This window comes from Silurus aristotelis, assembly GCF_946808225.1.
Source record: "Silurus aristotelis genome assembly, chromosome: 21".
Classification (NCBI taxonomy): domain Eukaryota; kingdom Metazoa; phylum Chordata; class Actinopteri; order Siluriformes; family Siluridae; genus Silurus; species Silurus aristotelis.
In genome coordinates this window covers 3,230,831-3,249,405 of record NC_139594.1, presented here as the reverse complement: position 1 = coordinate 3,249,405, position 18,575 = coordinate 3,230,831, and the positions used below count along the sequence as shown (strand labels likewise).

General features: G+C 44.4%; 1 protein-coding gene across 2 annotated transcripts in view; it reads left to right on the top strand.

The window, feature by feature from the left end:
• The window catches only part of LOC310716847 (dynamin-2-like), a 33,400-nt gene extending 30,253 nt beyond the window's left edge, over positions 1-3,147 (top strand). For both annotated transcript variants that reach the window (XM_083524395.1, XM_083524394.1), the window contains 3 exons: positions 1,704-1,927; positions 2,027-2,263; positions 3,030-3,147. In XM_083524395.1, coding sequence (XP_083380521.1) covers positions 1,704-1,927; positions 2,027-2,263; positions 3,030-3,099 — 531 coding nt within the window. In that variant the 3' untranslated portion in view covers positions 3,100-3,147. The remainder of the gene's footprint in view (positions 1-1,703; positions 1,928-2,026; positions 2,264-3,029) is intronic.
• Positions 3,148-18,575: the final 15,428 nt, after the last annotated feature.

Below are 18,575 nucleotides of genomic sequence, written 5' to 3'. Positions count from 1 at the left end.
GTGTGTTGGGTTATTATTAGGGGCCTAACAGGGGGGAATACAAAACATAAAATTGCTTTGTTTTTTTTATTATTAACATTTTTAAAACAATTTAAAATAAAATGTCTGCTTGGTTAAATAATATTTTGTAAAAAAAAAAAGTAAATAGAATACATCAAATTAATGCAATACACTTTTTTAAACTGATCACATTGTTATCGATTAAATTGGCACATTTATAAATAATTAATTGATTTGAAAATGTAATTGTTACATTTGTGAGACTCAATTTGTGTAATACAGATGTGTATGTAGTGTCTGTGTGTTTTACATTTTCATTCCTTCCATCCTTCATTCATTTACTCTCTCGATATGCGCACTTAATCGTAATGAGAGAAATTATAATAATAATACATTTTATATAAAGGCGCCTTTCATAAGTCAAGTCAAGTTTATTTCTATAGCGCTTTTTATAACAGATATTGTCTCAAAGCAGCTTAACTCCCAGGTCTTTTACCGTTGAACTAGTAGTTACAGAACATCCGTCTAAATGCAGGTTGAGATGCTGGAGCTTCTGTATACTGGTTTTTGGGCTGATGTCTTATCAGAATTTAATAGTAGAAAGTTATGGGTCATCCAATCTCTTTTTTTTTTTTTTTTTTTTACACACTCAGTTATCCGAGCTAATTGAGCTGTATCGCCTGGTTTTGATGAGATATATAGCTGGGTATCATCAGCATAACAATGGAAGCTAATTCCATACCTTCAAATAATATTTCCTTAGGAAAGCATGTATATTGTAAAAAGCAGGGGTCCTAGAACTGAACATTGTGGCACGCCATAATTTACCAGCATTAATCATAACACTCAAGGACACTGTACAATTGATAAAATCATCCCAAACAGCAAACATCACCTTTTTGATTGTTAAGAAAAAAACAGTGACACCGCGCTCATATTGCGAGGCGGAGACTAAACAGGCTTGCAGTCTAATTTTTATTTAATTCTTCTTTATTATTATTGGAACAAAAAAATATTTATTATTAAATTGAACATTTTGACAGAGGAACAAGCGTGTCATGATATGGTATTCTGGCTAGTTACCAGATTCTCGCTATAGGTCATGATATGGTATCCCAGCGGGTTGCCAGATTGTTGCCAATATCATGTTGTAGTATACAAGATGATTGCAGTGGTGTTGCTGTGACATTTCAGAGGGATTTTATTTCTCTCCCCATCCCGAGGCTTCCTGAGGTTTGGCCATCTCCAGTCACGTCCCACCTCATGAAGATTATGGACTTTAAAGAAGTAGATGCCAAATTCGCAAACATCCTGAACCATCTAGAGACGTACCAGTGCCAATTGGATCCCACAACATGTGTGGAGTTTGACATTGGTCCTCCTGGAGTGTTTAAAGGCTCTGGCATGGAGAAGCTGATGCTGGATCTGTGATGATCACAAATGTTGAGCTCAGTAGCTCCTACTTTTATACCAAAGACTGTAGAAAGAACATTTACTTATAATCTTATACTCCAGCATTCATGTTAGTTCTCACTCATCAGTGCTCTGTATTGTTAAAAGATTTATGATCATACTCTTGATGTCACCCAAATGAGGATGGGTTCCCCTTTTGAGTCTGGTTCCTCTCAAGGTTTCTTCCTCATAACATCTAAGAAAGTCCAAGTTTTCCGATCCTTAACAAGTTCCTCCTGGTTGCTCCTTAGGCAAAAGACTTCATCCACTCGGAGCTGCTGGCCTACCTGTACTTTTCAGGAGACCAAAACAGTCTGATGGAGGAGTCGGCCGATCAGGCTCAGAGAAGGGACGAGATGCTGCGCATGTACCATGCCCTCAAGGAGGCGCTCACCATCATCAGTGACATCAGCACCACCACCATCTCCGTGCCTGTTCCTCCGCCTGTCAAGGACACCTGGTTCCAGGAAGCCAGGTCGGTGTCCTCGTGTTTATTTAACATCTGCTTTTACAGATCTTTTTTTTTTTTTTTCAGCCTATCGATCTGACACACACCTCTGTCTGTCATTCACAGCCCCACCCCACAGGGAAGGCCGGCCATCACAGCCCCGCCCCCTAACAGACCTCCGGCCATGAGAGGTCCCACTCCGGGGCCGCCCCCTCTAAACCCCTCCCCTGCTTTTGGTGCTCTGCTCATCCCATCCAGACCGGGACAGCCCATGATTGCCTTCGGGAACAGCAGCCAGGACCCATTCAGTGCACCGCCTCAGGTGCCTTCTCACCCAGCACGAATCCCTCTCTGGGTGCCCAGGTAAATACCTGTGTGGGGGGTGGGGGGGATTTCCTCATGTTTTTTATGACAGCAGGAATCTCTCCGGATCAATTCTGACATCAAGGCTTGCCTTTCAGCCTCTCTTTCATTCTTGCCTTTAATTTTTTGGGCTTTTTTCCTACTTTTTCACTCGCTCTGCTATGACTTGAGCTCCAGTCATAAGGCATCATGAGTGGATTGAAACACGCAGCATTGTAAGGTAACCTTGACAACCTGAGATTGAGTTTCTGTATTTTGAAATGCAATATTTTAAAATTTCTGATGTGAGAACGTTGCGTTTTTATCCCATGGTGACACGGGGACAGTGTCGGTACTCGATCCGGAAACTCAAGCTCGAGTGATTTCCAGGTTTCGATTAATCTGGAAAAAACGTCTACATTAATCCAGATAAATAAAAAAATGCCGTTATTGCCAAAAAAAAAAAAAAAACACTCATCCACACTGAAACGTCTGAAAAGGCTCACGTCAATGAAGCGGCTAATTTATGGAATTTATTAATTTATGGATAATTTATGGAAAGCCGTCCTGGTTGTTTTAGAAATGTGAAGGAGCAGAAACATTAAAGTGCCACCGCATCGCTTTCCTCATACACTGAGGAAAAAAATCTTTTCCCTTCACACCGGAACAGAGTCTGACTTTTCTTTGTGTACTTTCCTTTTCTCTTTGATCTCTCGCTTTCTTTACTTTGTTTTTCTCTTGGTGGAATGCTCTCTGCTCATCCTTTCTCTATCTTCTCTCTCTGCAGCCAAAGACCTCCTGGTGCTCCCACCCGGCCCACTATAATCCGCCCTGCTGAGCCCTCCCTTCTAGACTAGACCTCCACTACATTTATATATACACACACACACACACACACACACACACATCTGTGAATATGGGCACTTAGAACACTAGGTTCGAGCGGGGAAGGAGGCTGCCGGGTTAGAACACTGGATTTGTATCTGTATCTCCACACTGACCAATAAACCATCCAGCTGTTTAGTTGATTTAGACTGTTCTCTGATATTTGGATAGAAAAACGCTGCTAATTTTCTCCTGTAGGCACAAGATTGAAATTCCATACACAGGCTGTACTGTTAGCACCATCAATCAAACCACTATAAAAAATAAAATTAATTCGCTTTTACAGGGGAAACTGTTTCAACCGTGCATCCTTGACTTTCTTTTTTTTTTTTATAAATTATTATTTTTCTGTTTTGATGGTAAAGCAGTTTCCAGTCATTTTTCCCTTCAAATTTCTAGCACAAAATATGAAAGGGTTTTTTGTTTTCATCCATGTCGACTAACATAAAAAGAATTGAAGATCGTTGCTTTTCCGTCCGTTTCCCGGTCAAGCACGAATGCCGTCGGGTAAAAAAAATTCAATAACGTGATTGTGCGGTGAAGTGGGAGGAGTTTTGTCTCGGCTGGCTTTGCGTCTCAGGTTTTCCCCGCCCTGACTGGTTAACATAATTTAGTCACATGTATAGGATTTAAAAAATTGCATCTCTCGAATGCCTAGCGGTTATTTTACACCAGTCAGGGGAAGGAGGGGAGTTGAAGAAGACGTACGAAAGATGGGGGTGGAGGTTTTTTGTTTCTTTTCTGGGGTTGTAGGGGCTAGTGTGTGATTTGATATCACCTTCCAGATTTTTACAATAAATAACCTCAGCTGTCCTTGTTAAGTTATATAGGTTGCGAAGAACGAATATGAAACAGCTGACACATCTGGATCAATGTAATGTTTTTTTTTTTTTTTGGTCATAATACTATAGTTTTGTCTGAACTAACATCCCCACCACACACACATGCGCACACACACACACACACACACACACACACACACACACACACACACACACACCCACCCTCAGGTTTGTAGGTTTTGTTTGTTTGTTTGTTTTTAAACAATGAACAAGGTTGCAAAAGGAGCACATTTATACCTGGGCTGTAAAATGCTTCCTTTAAAAAAAAAGTAATGAATCCTTTGGTTAATATAATATTAACAATAATCCAGATAAAGTCTCATGGATTTGACGGCGTGGTGAGCCGTCATAACCAAACCCCAGTGCATTTAAGGTTACTAATAAACAAATTAATAGGGCTATGGGGACGGTTTTGGGGAAACACACACAGACACATATATATACACTGGCGATCAAAATTTGAGAACAATTTATAAACAATTGAACAATTCTGAAATAATGTCATCTTCACTGCTCAACAGTTGAAGGAGTTTTTGTCCTGTCTATACCATGCTACCAGAACACCTTTTCCACAAAATAACTAAGGCATTTAAAAAAAAACAAAACTATATTTTGCAGAAAACACACTGATCAAAATTAAAGAACACTTTCAGATACCTCCCAGTTATTGGTGTTAATCTGGTACCTGGTGCTAATTTCCTTGATTATCTGTCAACCCCAATTTAACTGGCAGCCTAACTTCCAGTTTCACTGACTCTGCAAGATGATGGGCCGTTCTAAAGTGACTGAAAGCCTCCGGCAGCAGGTTGTCCAGCTGAAGGCCAAAGGGATGACCCTATCAGCCATAGCCCCTGTGCACAAAATCAGCTACATGAAGAGCTGCTTTGTATGTGTTGGAGTTGAAGATTTCCTGCTGTAAAGCTATAAACCCTAGTGAACAACAGTGTTGTGCTGGTTACTAAAAAATAATAACTAGTAACAGTTACTCGTTACTTCATTCAAAAAGTTACTTTGTTGATTACTTACACCAAAATGTAATGCGTTAATGTTAAAAGTAACTTTTCAGTTATTTTTTTAAAGAACCTTCTTTAATGTTCACATTAATGCCCTTTTATGTGTTATGGTCTACAAACACAAAACTGACTTAAACACAGAGTAATTTTTAAACACTATTTTATTTATGTCAGACCAGCACAAACTGAATATATCACAAGGATTTCTGAAATAAACAACAAAACAAGCTGAATAATATATTCAGAATCAAAAACTAAAGTGGCTTCTGCATCATAAAAGCTGTTGTGTTGAGCTCTTAAACATGTTCCTTTCACAGCTGAAGTATGAAAACTATCAACAATGTCGAACAGAACACCGGGTTAGCTTCTAGCTTTGTCGAGGCATGGGGTTTCTGAAGAAGCTTCGGCAGATTGGAGTTGCTGTTTATCGCAGTAAATACGAGCTTCAAACCAGAAAAACACAGAAATTTGACAGTTTTTGTCTTTATACTCACTTAAAGTGAAATAATGAGCATATTTCCACTTTGAGAAACTCGTCTTGCTCTCGCCTCGACTCGCCATGACTGCCGCTCAGACCTGAATAAATGGAGACATGCCCACAGTGCGTCTTCTTCGTGTATACAGAGGGTAATCCACCAATCCTACAGTGCGTTGTTTTTCTGTTTACAGTGGTTTATCCACCAATCCTACAATGCGACGCTGCTGTAAACAGGTTACACTTCAGCCGAAATTAATTAATTAAAAAAAGTAATGGGTAACGCACCATACGGTAACGTAACGAAGTTACTTTATTTTTCAAAGTAATGCGTTACAGTATTAGTTATTGTCAAAAGTAATTGGGTACTGCCCAACAATGCTGAACAAGTTTAGGATGAATGAATTTCTCTACAAAAAATCTCCACAAAATCTAGTGTAACATCTTCCCAGAAGATTGGAGCTTATTATAGCAGCAAATGGAGACTAAATGTGGAATGGGATGTTCAGAAAGCCAATGTAATGGTCAGGTGTCCACAAACCTTTGGCACCATATTTTGGGGAATATATATTCCTCGTCTGTTCTTTCCACGCAGGATGAGGCTCATGGTTTTTTTTTCTTTTTATATATTTTTATTGAGGAAGGAACAGAGGAAAGCACTATAACAAACAACAATAACATTAAGCAACAGATGACTGACAGTACTATTCATATCCCCCCCCCTTTTTTTTCCTCCCTACAATTTTTTCAACAACCCCCCACCTAACCACAAAATCTTTTTTTAAATATATTATTAGAAAAATTAATAAAATCACAAAGTTACGACATTACAAACTATGAAGAAATACTGAACAACATTGTTAGCCCATTGCACCTGACGGCATTACCTGTTACAATGCGCACAAGCCTTCCAACTCAATTTGGGGGAAGTGCTACACCCTTTCCAAAATATGAGAACATTGGAGTCCATAATAAATAGAAAAGTTTGGTGAATCCTCTAAGAGAGTGTCAGCCTGCTTGAGCACTTCTGGCATTGCCGCCTCAATCACCGAGGAAACGACCCCTTCCAACCAGCTGCACAAAAATGGCGTCTAATTTTCGAACACTTCAAAGGATGCCAGAATCCTCCAGTCGGTGCCAGATTGTCTTTAGGCTAGCCCTGATTACTCTCCAGCATTTTCACTATTTATATTTTCTTTCTATTTCTGACCTGTTTCCATATGCCCATTCTGTCCTCCGGCTTCCCGACTGCGCCTATTTTCTCGACTCTCCCCTCAGCTTTACGGATTCCCGGCTCGGCTCTGCTCTACTCGCGCTGAACGCGCTCCGGTTCCCGGCTCGGCTCTGCTCTGCTAGCGCTGAACGCGCTCCGGTTCCTGGCTCGGCTCTGCTCGCGCTCAACACGATCCGACTTCCGGACTTTCTGGCCCTGCTCTTCTTGGCATTCGCCTTGGATCCTAAATGAAACCTAAATGGTTTGGCTTCCATGTATCTCTCCAGTCTTTAACCACGCTACATTCCGTCACGCTCCCTGAGATCTCAAAATCTCTGGGCTTCTAGTAGTTCTTAAAATAGCAAAGTCTACTAAAGGCGGTATATCATTCTCACATTTAGCTCCTAAACTCTGGAATAGTCTTCCTGACAGTGTTCGGGGCTCAGACACACTCACCCAGTTTAAGTGCAGATTAAAAACATATCTTCTTAGCAAAGCCTACACATAACACATCTCACATCATAACCTTGTGCTCCAGAACATATGATCACAAGCACATTATCAACTTGTGCTGTTAATATCATGTATAGCAGCTACGCTAATTTCTCTCCACTGCTTCTCTTTCTCTCCCCATCCCGAGGCATCCTGAGGTTTGGCCAGCTCTAGTCACGTTCCACCTCATGAAGATTATGGACCTTTTGAAGAAGTAGATGCCGAACTCGCAAACATTCCGAACCATCTAGAGACGTACCAGTGCCAATTGGATCCCACTACATGTGTGGAGTTTTGACATTGGACCTCTTGGAGTGTTTAAAGGCTCTGGCATGGAGAAGCTGGTGCTGGATCTGTGATGATCACAAATGTTCAGCTCAGTAGCTCCTAGTTATATATCCATAAAGACTGTATAAGACTGTAGAAAGAACATTACTTACAATCTTATACGCCAGTGCTCATGTTAGTTCTCACTCTCCAGTGTTCTGTATTGTTGAAAGATTTATGATCAATCTCTTGATGTCACCCAAATGAGGATGGGTTCCCCTCGTGAGTCTGGTTCCTCTCAAGGTTTCTTCCTCATAACATCTAAGGGAGTTTTTCCTTGCCACAGTCGCCACGGCTTGCTCATCAGGGATAAATGGACACCTTTTACCTTGAGACAATGTCTGTTGTGAAAAGCGCTATAGAAATAAACTTGGCTTGACCTGTACCTGTCTCTAGCACCGCTGTAACTGGATCCCCAGGATCCACCCCAGGATCTGGATAGACTCCCCACAGGTGCTTCGCCGCTGTCATCGCCTGCTGCCCCGGCCCGGCAGGCCCCTGCTCCACCTATTGGCGTCTCGGCTATGCGTGAACCTCAGCTTGTGCCGCCAGCCCGATTTTCGGGTGACCCAGACTCCTGCCGCTCGTTTATCATGCAGTGTGATCTGATTTTCAGTATCCAGCCCTCTCAATTTAGTACAGAGCACTCCAAGGTTGCCTACGTCATTTCTTTTCTGTCAGGCCGAGCCCTAAGGTGGGCCACCGCGGAGTGGGAAAGTCAATCGGCCAACTGCAGATCATTCGCCGCCTTTTCTGCCGAACTCCGGAAGGTTTTCGGCTCATCTAAACCACGCCGAGATGCCGCCAGCTCTCTGATCTCTGCCACACAGGGGCATTGCTCTGTTGCATAGCACTTTGCGATACTTTCCTCTGCCGTTAAGGATGAACTCGCCGCTGGTGATCCACCCCAGGATCTGGATTCTCTGATCTCCTTGGCTACACGCATCGATCGGCGCATAAGGGAACGCTGCCGGGAGCGTGGTTACCCTGTACAGGCCCTAGATCCTCACAGTCCTTCAACTACAAGCAGTTCCCCACCTCGTGCTTCGGGTTCTGGCACCCGTTCTTTCTCTCCACCGCAGGCCCTGGAAATAGGACGCCACCACCTAGCCCCTGCCGAGAAGTCAAGTCAAGTTTATTTCTATAGCGCCTTTTACAACAGACATTGTCTTAAGGGAAAAGGAGAAACGTCGGTCGCTGGGTCTATGCCTCTACTGCGGGGGTAAAGAACACATGGCCACATCCTGCGGAGTAAAAGGCAAGGCTCGTCGGTAAAGGGGGGGGGGAGCACCCATTAGGCCACTCCTTCCCCGCTCCCTCCAAACCCACTATCTTGGTCCACCTTCAGGTTGGACCCGGAGGCACGGAATTGGCTGCCTTCGTCGACTCTGGGGCTGATGCCGAATTCATTGACCTCAAGCTTGCCCAGCAACTACTAGTCCCCATGGAACCCTTACCTAAAGCTCTGCTGATCAGAGCCCAGGACGGCAGCCTTTTAGGCCGGGCCACACACCGCACTAAGCCTCTACTCATGTCAGTGGGGGAACTACATCAGGAGTGGCTTTCCTTCCTCGTCATCATCTCGCCCCAAGACTCCATCATTCTTGGGTTCCCTTGGCTTTGGAAACACAACCCACGTGTTGATTGTCTGACAGGGCGTATTTTGGATTGGGGTGTGCATTGCTTTGGCCACTGCCTCGCCCATCGGTTCCTGAAATCTATCATGACCTTGCGCGCCTCTTCAGTAAGGTCTTGGCTACCTCCCTGCCTCCCCACTAATACTTCGATTGTGCCATTAAACTGCTTTCCGGAACCAGTCCCTCAAGGGGCTGCCTGTATCAGTTATCCGCCCCAGAGAGAGCTGCCATGAACCAGTATATCCAGGAGTCCCTGGCAGCAGGTATCATCCGACCATCCTCCTCCCCAGCTGGGGCAGGTTTCTTCTTTAATGCGATCACTGTCCGGAACCATTACCCCTTGCCCGCTTATGGCCTCGGCGTTCGAGCTCCTGCATGGTGCCACGATCTTCACTAAGCTGGATCTACGCAATGCATAACGCCTGGTGCATATCAGGGAGGGGAATGAATGCAAGACCACTTTCAAAACCCCAGCCGGTCATTACGAGTACTTTGTCATGCCGTTCGGCCTAACCAACGCCCCGGCCGTCTTTCAGGCACTAGTCAACGAGGTCCTCCCTGACATGCTCAACGCGTTCGTGTTTGTCTACCTAGATCAGGGGTCACCAACCTTTTTGACACCAAGAGCTACTTCTTGGGTACCGACTAATGTGAAGGGCTACCAGTTTGATACACACTTCTGAAATAACAAATTTGCTCAATTTATCTTTAATTATACACTAACACACTAAAACTAGATGTTTTTTAAAACATAAATATAAATAAAAACAGACAGGAATATTATTCCAGAAAAAATAAACTTAAACTTTAAATAAATAGCTCTCCATAAAAATATCTCTTCAAAATTATACGTTAAACGTTAAAATAACAACAAATCAAAACAATCATATTTCTTTGCTCTTATGCCATTTTAAAAATTATAAAATTTAAACTTTAAATAACTTAAAATATTTTGCTTTCCATAAAAATATCTCCTGTCAAACACCAGACCTCTCACAGCTTCATCATGTAGCTCTTCAGAAACTCTCCCTCAGTAAATAAGCGGCTGATGTGACTGATTTCTCCTCTGTTTTTACACCAGCTTCACTTTGTGATTTTGCTCTGGTTGAAAACGTCTGCTGAAATGTCAGATTCTTCTTTAACGCTTCTACTTTCTGTATCTTCTGCTCTGCATTCAGGTTTTTCAGCTTCTCCTGATGTTTTGTCTCGTAGTTCCGTCTTAGATTCAATTCCTTAATTACAGCCACATTTGCTCCACTAATAAGACACACGTGTTTAATGGCAGTGTCAGTAAACATCATTTCAGAATCCCATCGCGTTTGAAAGGCTCTGTTTACAGAATCCACTTTTTTTCTTCGCCACTGTGAGGCGCTGTTTCACAATAACTTTACAATTGGGTTAAATACATCAACAGAATCTCGACTTGATTAACGCTGGAATGTTCCCAGGTCGCCTCGCATTCAGTAAGGCAGCTGAAGCGCTGCATTATGGGATCTGTTGTTTGTGTTATCAGCGCTTCATATCGCCGGGACATTAATACCAATTATAATAGAGCTATATAAAATCATCTCGCGGGCCAGATATAATTGTACGTTGGGCCGGATTTGTCCCGTGGGCCTGAGTTTGACACCCCTGATCTATGTGAAGACACTGTTATGAAGACATGTTAATGATTTCTCACAATAATAATAAATGTTGATTTAACAAGGTAGGAAACATATTTTTAGAAAAGAATCGCGGGAGACTCATGTGGTCCTTGCGGGTGACCTGGCGTTGGTGACCCCTGACCTAGATGATATCCTGATCTTCTTCCATTCAATGGACGAACACGTCTGGCAGGTGTGTCAGGTCTTGGAGAGACTCCTCAAGAATGAGCTCTACGTAAAACCTGAGAAATGTGAATTCCACACCTTGCAAACCTCGTTCCTGGAATACCTGCTCTCAGCCAGTAATATCCAGATGGACCCTGCCAGGATCCAGGCTATCTGGGACTGGCCAACCCCCACCTCCCGCTGTCAACTAAAAAGGTTCCTGGGCTTTGCCAATTTTTATCGCCGCTTCGTCAAGGGCTATAGTTCGGTGGCGGCGCCCCTCCACCACCTGACGTCCTCCCTCCGCTTGTTCCTTTGAGGCCCCGAGGCTGAGGAGGCATTTCTCGAGCTTAAGCGGCGATTCACGGAGGCATCCATCCTTTCTTTTCTGACCCAGCCCGGTAATTCATTGTTGAAGTTGACGCCTCCAACGTAGGGGTAGGGGCGGTGCTCTCCCAGGTCTGCCCTGAGGATAACCGCCTGCATCCTTGTGCCTTTTTTTCCAGGTGCCTTTGCTCCTCGGAACATAACTATCCGGTGGGCGAGAGGGAGCTCCTTGCTGTCAAACTGGCCTTGGAGGAATGGCGCCATTGGTTGGAGGGGGCGGAGGTCCCCTTTCTGATCTGGACGGATAATAATAACCTTGAGTACCTCCAATCGGCTAAACAACTCAACCCCCGAACAGGCTAGATGAGGCCTTTTCTTTGGCCGCTTCTTGTTCTCTCTTTTGTACCGGCCTCTGAGCTGAAATGTCAAGCCTGATGCGTTCTCTAGAGTTCATGCCCTGGAGGAGGAGGAGCCATGCCCCGAGACCATCCTTCCCAAATCTGTGTCGGTCTACACCCTTAGTCTCCCCTTGGAGGAGCAGGTCAAGAATCCCCAGTACAGGGGCCCTGTTCCCAAGGGTTGCCCTACTGGTCTCCTGTTCGTCCCCGAGGGTCTCCGCTCTGATGTTCTTCAATGGTGTCACAACTCCCTGTTCTTCTGTCACCCTGGTCAGCCTCGCGCCTTGTCTCTGGACAAGACACGCTTCTGGTGGCCTTCCATGGTAAAGGACACCCAGGACTTTGTCGCAGCCTGTCCCGACTGTGCCCGACATAAGAACCCTCGCGGCTGCCCCCAAGGTCTTCTTTGTCCCCTTCCTATTCCGAAACGCCCGTGGTCGCACCTCGCCATTGACTTCGTTACCGGGCAGCCTGTTTCCAATGGCAACATGGTCGTCATGACGGTCATTGATCGGTTTTCAAAGATGGGCCACTTCATCGCTCTACCCAAGCTGCCATCTGCCAAGGAAACCACCAAGCTGGCCCTCCAGCACATATTTTGCCTCCATGGTTTTCCCAGAGATATTGTCTCGGACCGTGGAACCCAATTCTCGGCTCCGTTTTGGAGAGAGTTCTGCCGCCTCCTGGGCATCTTGTCCAGCCTTCTATCTGGGTTTCACCCCCAAACGAACGGACAGACCTCCTTTGCAGTCAGGAACCCTCCTCCTGGTTGGACAAATTGATGTGGATTAAGTATGCCCATAATACCCTTTCCACTTTTCTTCAACCAGGAACTCCAGTCCACCATTCCTTACGCCGCCCTTTTCTTCCCGACGCTGCCGTCGCGGCTGGAGAACCGCCCGAGCAGCCCTGCTCAAGAACGGCATAAGGCTTTGCCAGGGGGCCAACCGTAAGCGGCACCTAGCCCCCCACTACCGTGCCGGACAGCGTGTATGGCTCTCTACTCGGGACCTTCCCCTTAAGGCCACCTGCTGGAAGTTCGCCCCACACTTCATTGGCCCCTTCCCCATTTCCAAGGTCGTCAATCCCGTGGCCCTCCGACTCAGGCTTCCCAGAGCACTCCGGATCCTATGTTTCATGTGGGGGGGACACAGAATAGATACAATCCAGTCTTCTGTCATTCAGTCTTGAGTCAATTGAAGACCAAATAAAATTAGAAACAAAAAGAAAATCTGACTACATCTTACTGACCAAAACATGGAGAAATCTGGAGAAGGTTTCTCAGCTAACGAAACACTGCTACAACTAATACACTCATACTACACACACACACACACACACACACATACATACATACACATATATACATACACACATATATATATATATATATATATATATCAGTACAGACCAAAAGTTTGGACACACCTTCTCATTCAAAGAGTTTTCTTGACTATGAAAATTGTAGAGTCACGTTGAAGGCATCAAGGGCTATTTGACCAAGAAGGAAAGTGATGGGGTGCTGCGCCAGATGACCTGGCCTCCACAGTCACCGGACCTGAACCCAATCGAGATGGTTTAGAGGTGAGCTGGACCGCAGAGTGAAGGCAAAAGGGCCAACAAGGGCCAAGCATCTCTCGGGGAACTCCAAGACTGTTGCAAGACCATTTCAGGTGACTACCTCTTGAAGCTCATCAAGAGAATGCCAAGAGTGTGCAAAGCAGTAATCAAAGCAAAAGGTGGCTACTTTGAAGAACCTAGAATATGACATTTTTCAGTTGTTTCACACTTTTTTTTGAAAACTCTTTGAATGAGGTGTGTCCAAATCTTTGGTCTGTACTGTATGTGTGTATATGTATATGTGTGTATATATATATATGTGTGTATATATATATATATATATATATGTGTATATATATATATATATATATATATATATATATATATATATATATATATATATATATATATATACACACAGTGAGGAAAATAAGTATTTAAACACCCTGCTATTTTGCAAGTTCTCCCACTTAGAAATCATGGAGGGGTCTGAAATTGTCATCGTAGGTGCATATCCATTGTGAGAGACATAATCATAATCTAAAAATCCAGAAATCACAATGTATGATTTTTTAACTATTTATTTGTATGATACAGCTGCATATAAGTATTTGAACACCTGAGAAAGTAATATTTGGTACAGTAGCCTTTGTTTGCAATTACAGAGGTCAAACGTTTCCTGTAGTTTTTCACCAGGTTTGCACACACTGCAGGAGGGATTTTGGCCCACTCCTCCACACAGATCTTCTCTAGATCAGTCAGGTTTCTGGCCTGTCTCTGAGAAACACAGAGTTTGAGCTCCCTCCAAAGATTCTCTATTGGGTTTAGGTCTGGAGATTGGCTAGGCAACGCCAGAACCTTGATATGCTTCTTACAGAGCCACTCCTTGGTTATCCTGGCTGTGTGCTTCGGGTCATTGTCATGTTGGAAGACCCAGCCTCGACCCATCTTCAATGCTCTAACTGAGGGAAGGAGGTTGTTCCCCAAAATCTCGCAATACATGGCCCCGGTCATCCTCTCCTTAATACAGTGCAGTCGCCCTGTCCCATGTGCAGAAAAACACCGCCAAAGCATGATGCTACTACCCCATGCTTCACAGTAGGGATGGTGTTCTTGGGATGGTACACATCATTCTTCTTCCTCCAAACACGTTTAGTGGAATTATGACCCAAAAGTTCTATTTTGGTCTCATCTCACCACATGACTTTCTCCCATGACTCCTCTGGATCATCCAAATGGTCATTGGCAAAATTAAGACATGCCTGGACATGTGCTGGTTTAAGCAGGGGAACCTTCCATGCCATGCATGATTTCAAACCATGACGTCTTAGTGTCTTACCAACAGTAACCTTGGAAACGGTGGTCCCAGCTCTTTTCAGGTCATTGACCAGCTCCTCCCGTGTAGTTCTGGGCTGATTTCTCACCTTCCTTTGGATCATTGAGACCCCACGAGGTGAGATCTTGCATGGAGCCCTAGTCCGAGGAAGATTGACAGTCATGTTTAGCTTCTTCCATTTTCTAATGATTGCTCCAACAGTGGACCTTTTTTCCCCAAGCTGCTTGGCAAATTCCCCATAGCCCTTTCCAGCCTTGTGGAGGTGTACAATTTTGTCTCTGGTCTTGGCCATGTTAGTAGTTGGATTCTTACTGATCGTATGGGGTGGACAGGTGTCTTTATGCAGCTAACGACCTCAAACAGGTGCATCTAATTTAGGATAATAAATGTATTGGAGGTGGACATTTTAAAGGCAGACTAACAGGTCTTCAAGGGTCAGAATTCTAGCTAATAGACAAGTGTTCAAATACTTATTTGCAGCTGTATCATACAAATAAATAGTTTAAAAATCATATATTGTGATTTCTGGATTTTTTTTTTTTTAGATTATGTCTCTCACAGTGGACATGCACCTACGATTACAATTTCAGACCCCTCCATGATTTCTAAGTGGGAGAACTTGCAAAATAGCAGGGTGTTCAAATACTTATTTTCCTCACTGTATATATAAATAAAAGTGCTAATAACTCGTACTGTGTCCCACATAAACATCCTAAAAATCCATAAACTAACCCTAACCCTAACCCTGGAATGTAATTTATATCAACAGTCTGCTACAATGGTTCAGGACCTCAAGTTGAATGTTCTGCACCAGACACCTTCACAATGATGGAAGTGTAATGAATGGACATTCGGTGCTTAGGATATGGATGGGTATTGAGTCCTCTCAAGTTTTCTTCCTCATGCCATCTTATGTAGAGGGAGCTCAGTGGTTAAGATGACTTCTGATTAGAAGGTCATGAGTTCAAATCCCAGCCACACCAAGGTGCCACTGCTCGGTCCCTGAGTAAGGCCCGTAACCCCCATAGCTGCTTAGTTGTATGAATGAGATATGCTCTGGATAAAGGCATCTGCAATGTTGCAAATATAAAGCATGATGTTAATTGTAGCTCTTGCTTGGCCCTCGAGCAAGACCCCTAACCCTCAACTGCTCAGGTAACACATATACGTTAATATTTTATAAACTATTCATACCTGTAAAGCTGAACCCAGCCATTATGGATGCACAAGCCAGTGCATTTTTAGTGCCGGTCCCAAGCCCGGGTAAATAGGGAGGGTTGCGTTAGGTAGGGCATCCAGCGTAAAACATGCCAAATGAAATATGCGGATTACAAATGAGAATTTCACACCGGATCGGTCGAGGCCCGTGTTAACAACGACCGCCACAGGTATCGTTAGCCGACAGGGTACCAGTGGAAATTGGGCTACTGTTGGCTGAAGGAGGAAGATGTCTACAGAGACGGCAGGGAAAGGAGCAGTGTCGGAGAGTGAAGGTTCGGGTTGGTACTTTAAATGTTGGTACTATGACGGGTAAAGGGAGAGATGTAGCTGATGGATGATGGAGAGGAGAAAGGTAGATATGCTGTGTGTTCAGGAGACCAAGTGGAAAGAGAGTAAGGCCAGGAACATTGGAGGTGGGTTTAAACTGTTTTATCATGGTGTGGATGGAAAGAGAAATGGTGTAGGGGTGATTCTGAAGGAAGAGTACAGTAAGAGTGTAGTGGTGGTGAAGAGAGTTTCTGGTAGGGTGATGATCGTGAAGGTGGAAGTTGAAGGAATGACGATAAATGTCATCAGTGCCTATGCTCCACAAGTTGGCTGTGAGATGGAGGAGAAGGAAAGATTCTGGACTGAATTAGATGAAGTGGTAGATGGTGTATCTAGGAAAGAACGATTGGTGATTGGGGTCTGTTATTGGGCATGTAGGTGAAGGGAACAGAGGGGATGAGGAGGTGATGGGTAGGTATGGTTTTAAGAAGAGGAATGTGGAAGGGCAGATGGTGGTAGATTTTGCTAAAAGGATGGAAATGGCAGTGGTGAACACTTATTTTAAGAAGAAGGAGGATCATAGGGTGACGTATAAGAGTGGGGGAAGGTGCACACAGGTGGACTATGTGCTATGCAGGAGATGCAACCTGAAGGAGATTGGAGACTGCAAGGTGTTGGCAGGGGACAGTGTAGCTAGACAGCATCGGATGGTGGTCTGTAGGATGGTTTTGGAGGCGAAGAAGAAGAGGGGGAGAGGACTGAAAGAGGACTGAAAGAAGAATAAGATGGTGGAAACTGAAGGAGGAAGAGTGTAGTGTGAGGTTCAGGGAAGAGGTCAGAAAGAGGCTCGGTGGTGTTGAAGAGGTGTTGGATAATTGGGCAACTACTGCAGGAGTGATGAGGGATGCAGCTAGAAAAGTGCTTGGTGTGACATCTGTAAATAGAAAGGAAGACAGGGAGACGTGTTGGTGGAATGACGAAGTGCAGGAGAGCATAAGGAGAAAGAGGTTGGCAAAACAGAAGTGGGATAGACAGAGTGATGAGAAAAGTAGGCAGGAGTAAAAGGAGATGCGGCAGCAGGTAAAGAGGGATGTGGCGAAAGCCAAGGAAAAGGCATATGAGGAGCTGTATGAGAGGTTGGACACTAAGGAAGGATAAAAGGATTTATACCGATTGGCCAGGCAGAGGGATCAAGCTGGGAAGGATGTACTGCAAGTTAGAGCAGTAAAGGACGGAGAGGGAAATGTGTTGACTAGTGAGGAGAGTGTGTTGAGAAGATGGAGGGAGTATTTTGAGCAGCTGATGAATGAGGAAAATCAGAGAGAGAGAAGGTTGGATGATGTAGAGATGGTGAAGCAGGATGTAGATAGGATTAGTAAGGAGAAAGTGAGAGCAGCGATTAAGAGGATGAAGATTGGAAAGTCGGTTGTAGCAGATAACATACCGGTAGAAGCGTGGAGATGTTTAGGAGAGATGGCAGTGGAGTTTTTACCCAGATTGTTTAACAGGATTCTGGAAGGTTAAAGGATGCCTGAGGAATGGAGAAGTGTGCTGGTACCGATCTTTAAGAATAAGGGAGATCTTACCTGCAGTAACTTCAGGGGAATTAAGTTGATCAGTCACACCATGAAGTTATGGGAAAGAGTAGTGAAAGCCAGGCTGAGAGAAGAGGTGACCATCTGTGAGCAACAGTATGGTTTCATGCCGAGGAAGAGCACCACAGATGCCTTATTTGCTTTGAGGATGTTGATGGAGAAGTATAGAGAAGGACAGAAGGAATTGCATTGTGTATTTGTGGATTTAGAGAAAGCGTACGACAGAGTGCCAAGAGAGGAGTTGTGGTATTGTATGAGGAAGTCTGGTGTGTCAGAGAAGTATGTGAGGGTGGTGCAGGACATGTTTAGTGTGATGGCAGTGAAGTGTGCAGTAGGTACGACAGACTGGTTCAGGGTGAAGGTTGGACTGCATCAAGGATCGGCCCTGAGCCCTTTCCAGCGGTTTCAGCGGTGATGGACAGGTTGACGGACGAGGTCAGACAGGAGTCTGGAGCTGGAGAAGGTGGAGGAGTTCATGTACCTGGGGTCAACAGTGCAAAGTAATGGAGAGTGTGTTAGAGAAGTAAAGAAAAGAGTGCAGGCAGGGTGGAGTGGGTGGAAAAAAGTGACAGGAGTGATTTGTGATAGTAGGGTATCTGCAAGAATGAGAGGGAAAGTTTATAGGTCTGTGGTGAGACCTGCGATGTTGTATGGATTTGAGACCAGTGGCATTGAGTAAAAGACAGGAGGTGGAGCTGGAGGTAGCAGAGCTGAAGATGTTAAGGTTTTCGTTGGGAGTGACGAGGATGGACAAGATTGGAAAAGAGTTTATTAGAGGGACAGCGCATGTAGGATGTTTTGGTGACAAGGTGAGGGAGGTGAGATTAAGATGGTTTGGACATGTGCAGAGGAGGGACATGAATTATATTGGTAGAAGAATGCTGAGGATGGTGCCACCAGGTAGGAGGAAAAGAGAAAGGCCAGGGAGGAGGTT